The 3,453-nt window shown below is 38.9% G+C and overlaps 1 protein-coding gene across 1 annotated transcript; it reads right to left on the bottom strand.

The window, feature by feature from the left end:
• Positions 1 to 205: 205 nt before the first annotated feature.
• fgf1a (fibroblast growth factor 1a) lies at positions 206 to 3,051 on the bottom strand. The gene is made up of 3 exons (XM_088344392.1): positions 2,952 to 3,051; positions 513 to 616; positions 206 to 436 (listed from the first exon to the last, which is right to left on the bottom strand). Exons 1-3 carry the CDS (start codon positions 3,049 to 3,051, stop codon positions 206 to 208), a joined length of 435 nt encoding a protein of 144 aa, XP_088200518.1.
• Positions 3,052 to 3,453: the final 402 nt, after the last annotated feature.

Below are 3,453 nucleotides of genomic sequence, written 5' to 3'. Positions count from 1 at the left end.
TCTTTTCTTGTGGAAAACACGATTTGGCCCAACCTCACCTAAGTCAATCGAGTTAAAGTCCCCTGATTTAAATCAATATTATTTTTCTTTAATGTACGAAAGTTTTTTTTAACCACTAGGAAGCACTAAACAATACACACTGTCCCTTTAAGCTCCTTGATCATAACCCGAATGTTGGCGATTAATCCATTTTTGATATAGAATGTCAATGGGAAACTGCCTGCCTGGGATTTTTCATTTTTTTCTCACGCAATAAGCGCGGGAGGAAAAAAATCCCCTTCACCCCGATGTTAGTTTCCGAACCCAGCTCCGGTTGCCCGTCTTCCTTCAGAGCCACGTACCAACTGTTTTCTTGACAGTATTTGTGAGACTGGTACGTGTTGTACAGGTTCTGCTCCATTCTCTCCAGGAAGTGACACTCGCTGCTTTCAACGGTCTGGGAGACGAAAGATGGCATAACAGTTATCATAAAAGGTCGTAATTTGACTTCGCGATCTGGAGCCATCACTTACCGAAGCGTACAAGCGTCCCTCTTCATCCATGGCCAGATATTGTCCGGTTTCTTCTCCTTGGATCAGCACCACACCTGGAGCCACCGCCTGGAGCTTCAAAAAGGCTGAAAAAGTAGCAAACATGTAGGACTATTGGATGTCACTTAACTTCTTGAGGCTCCACCCTGAAAATCTGAAATGTTAATCCCATCTCAATGTTGTGACTTATTCTCAAACACGGCTCTGAAACGTTACAAATGTAATATCAACCGGAGTGACTCGGTCAAAAATTTCCGTGTCACATTTGACCTTAATTAGTCATTTCAGTTACACGTTAAAAACATCACTAGAAATTATCTTGTAGAGCAAATAGGCCCAGCACAATGAGATCTCATAACATGACGTTTTGAATGTAATCAAAACATCCAAAGCATTGTATTGATAAAATAATGTTCTCACCGTACGTAATTATGTTGATTGGAGGAACCTTCTCAAGTACAGAACATCACGCACATTTCTCACATCTTTGGCTTTCTAACAAGTTTAGTAATTTCAAACACCGTCACCCGATACTGAGAGTTTTAGATATCTAAGACCACACATGATCTGGTCGAGTCTCATGGGTCCATACAAGAAGAATTGGCCGAGTGATAGCTAGTCTCTTTCCTTCTGCCTGGCTGGTTGGTTGGTTGGTGTCACTTGGCACGACCGTGCGGGCCTGGACTGCGGCCTTGAGTTCAACACGTGGGCCACACATTGCGACCATCCGGAGAACGAGACCATATCTCTCAACAACAAGTAAGAGGACGGTTTCAGATTTAACACCATGTTTGCTGGTTATTGGCAATTAGGGGTTTTTTTTCCTTTTCAAGGTAATCTCCCCAAATTGACTAGCATTATGGCGGGAAACTTTCTTTTTGCGCTAGTAACTTCTAGACTTTCTGCTGTTGAAAACTCCCATAATCTCCTGCGCATTCCCCTCCCCCTTTTTTTCCTATCATTAATTCTCATCTCATCTAATTTCTGTGTTAATAAATTGTGTGCACTATTTCAATCAGCCTGATTCATTGAATCAATTTTCTTGGGTTTAGTAATTCATATCAGAACTCAAAGTAATAATGTAATTAATTTTTTTATCTGTGTAGGAAATTCTAGTATCCTTCAGAGAAAAAAAGATTTATGATGGATCACAAGTCAATTCATGTTTATTTGTGTAGCCCTTAATCACAAAGAGTCTTAAGGGCTGCACAAATCAAAGACTATTGCAAACTAGCAACACCTAGAGGCAAATTTATTTACTGAGTGCAGTAAAGAATAATTTGTTTCAATCCTAACGATTAAAATTAAAGCAAGAAAAATCCTTACATCATTCATCCATTTTCGCAATATTGCAAAAAATGTGCCCCATGCTGTCCCAGTCTGATGCTGAGATTTCAATTCAGGAGTTTGTTACCTCCCGTCTCGATTACTGTATCATACTACTCTCCGGTCTCCCCAAATCTGACATCAAAATCTAAATGTTTAAAATTGTTGCCACGTTTCATGGCGAGCTGACTTGATAAACCACGCATTAAAAGGAGGAAAAATAAAACAAGCCTGTTGAAAAATGACACCGAAAAGTTAATTTAGAAGAATTCACTTTCCGGGGTCATTTTTGAATATTTAGAAGAATTAACTTTCCAGCATCATTTTTGAACAGGCTTGTTTTATTTTTCCTCCTTTTAATGCGTGGTCTAATTATCAGCTCGCCATGAAACGTGGCAACAATTTCAAACGTTTACAAGCACTTCCCCCAAAATTCAAGCACTATTCAAACTTTGAAAACAAAACATTAAAGGTGGTTTCCGTAGCATATAATTTAATCTTCTGGCTGAAATCATCACTGCTGCCTCTATCAAGCGCCTTTTGTTGCGCGTGCAAGTATGTGAAATTCTTAGACCTTTTCTTTTTTTTATCATTTTGGGGTTTAGGTTCACATTTTAAATGTATACCCTGATTTCAAATAACACGAGGTGGATTCTCTCTGCAATAATGTCGGTCAGCACACAGGAGGTCATTAAACGCGTCATCTTCAGGGTTGGGTAGGGTTAATTTAACAGGATTACTTTCAATTACTTTTGGATTACTCCAATACCAAATATGCTAATAAAAGACAAAAGAAACTAAATATGAATAAAATGACTAAATTTTGTGCAGGCTTGGGGAGTAACGGAACACATGGAACGGCAAAAATGATGTTGGCAAGCTGTTTGGATTTATTTTCATTTTGTTTCTGTCGCATTTTGTTAGTTTTGCCGGAGATCAAAGCCAGGAGAGAAAGCTTACCACGTGTTATGAGTCATCATTTTATTCATATTTAGTTTCTTTTGTCTTTTATTAGCATATTTGGTATTGGAGTAATCCAAAAGTAATTGAAAGTAATCAAGTTAAAGTAACCCCACCCAACCCTGGTCATCTTACTGTGGACGTTGGTGGAGTCAATCTCGCCGTGGATCGTCCCGTCCGGGAGAATTTGGAGGTGGTGTCCTCCGCTCAAGCAGTAAAGTCGGGTGGATGTCATCCTTTAGAAAACACCAAATACAGAAAAGCGGGAAAAAAAACGTTTTCTGTATTTTCTGTATGTGAATGTGCAGGGAAAGACGAGAGAGGACCGTTCCTGCCTGCACAATTTTCAAAGATGATTAATGTGCGGAGGGCCGGCAGGGACACTTACTTATATGGTCTTTAAAAAAAAAAATCAGGTGATTTCACGTATTGAGGTATTAGTCACGGTTTATTCATATTTCCAAAAATTCTTAGAGGGTTTTCGAGTGTCACTTCAGCATGAAAAGGACAGTGTGTTTGACTTAGCACCTTAGTGGTAAAAATAACTTCATTCATGAAAAAAAGTATTGATTTAGATAAAAGAAAATACATGATCAGGTTAACACGCGTGTTTTTAAATACTTCAAAGTCAATGATT

Source organism: Urocampus carinirostris, chromosome 9, assembly GCF_059441175.1.
Source record: "Urocampus carinirostris isolate Australia breed hairy pipefish chromosome 9, RoL_Ucar_1.0, whole genome shotgun sequence".
Classification (NCBI taxonomy): domain Eukaryota; kingdom Metazoa; phylum Chordata; class Actinopteri; order Syngnathiformes; family Syngnathidae; genus Urocampus; species Urocampus carinirostris.
Note: the sequence above shows the minus strand (reverse complement) of the source record. Positions and strands in the feature narration are given on the sequence as shown.

Bases quoted from the DNA above. Each gene is read 5' to 3' on its own strand.
- fgf1a (XM_088344392.1), bottom strand. From the start codon at position 3,051: ATGACATCCACCCGACTTTACTGCTTGAGCGGAGGACACCACCTCCAA. The intron at 617-2,951 runs GTAAGATGACCA...CTACTTTTTCAG, and splicing joins TGACTCCACCAACGTCCACA to CCTTTTTGAAGCTCCAGGCG. The intron at 437-512 runs GTAAGTGATGGC...TTCGTCTCCCAG, and splicing joins AGGGACGCTTGTACGCTTCG to ACCGTTGAAAGCAGCGAGTG.